This window comes from Octopus bimaculoides, chromosome 30, assembly GCF_001194135.2.
Source record: "Octopus bimaculoides isolate UCB-OBI-ISO-001 chromosome 30, ASM119413v2, whole genome shotgun sequence".
Classification (NCBI taxonomy): Eukaryota; Metazoa; Mollusca; class Cephalopoda; order Octopoda; family Octopodidae; genus Octopus; species Octopus bimaculoides.
Window position 1 is genome coordinate 4,794,428 of NC_069010.1, and position 735 is coordinate 4,795,162.

The 735-nt window shown below is 45.7% G+C and overlaps 1 protein-coding gene across 1 annotated transcript in view; it reads left to right on the forward strand.

Annotated features, from left to right (window-relative positions):
- LOC106881805 (uncharacterized) overlaps positions 1 to 735 on the forward strand; it is a 4,058-nt gene continuing 3,323 nt past the window's right edge. Inside the window, exon 1 of the mRNA XM_014932321.2 lies at positions 1 to 397. Within this exon, the coding sequence (XP_014787807.2) occupies positions 221 to 397 (177 nt within the window). The 5' untranslated portion in view covers positions 1 to 220. The remainder of the gene's footprint in view (positions 398 to 735) is intronic.

Sequence of the window (735 nt, forward strand, 5' to 3'; positions counted from 1 at the left end):
ACAAAATGGTCATAAACAACAACCAATTCTTCTTCTGCCACCAGTTATAATTCAGTGCTCCCTACAAGCTCAGAGCAATGCAAAGCCAAAGCCAAAGCCAAAATCTAAATCTGGGAAACCTGGAAATTCAGAACCAGAAAAGCCTACAAAGAAAGATCATGGGGCCGAATCTCCAAAGAAACCAGAAGCTATCACACAACCTCGTGCTAATTTTCTATTGATGGCACTGGATTGGTTAAAGAACAATGTAGTCATCTCTGACGATACTATGAAGAAGACCTGGAATACGTTTACCGATATTCTTAAGGAAGATAAAATAATGCAAAATGACAACTGGCAACAACAACTAATATTTCTTATTTCGCAGAATGCTCACCTTACTGATTTTGTTCACAATGTAAGTATCACTATACTCTACACTCTCACTCTATTGCCTACACTCAACCTCCCACTCCACTTAACCCCCCACTCCTCTTGACCTCCCGCTCCACTCAGCTTCACACTCCATTCAACCTCACTCACCTCACAGTGCACCCAACCCACACTTCACTCGGTCCCACACTCTGCTCGATCCCGCACTCCACTTGGCTCCCCCACTCCGTTCGGTCCCACATGCCACTCGATCCTACACTCAACTCGATCCTGCACTCCTCTCAGTCCCACACTCCACTCTATCCCTATACTCAACTCGATCCCGCACTCCATTCAGTCCCATACTCCACTTGACCCACACAC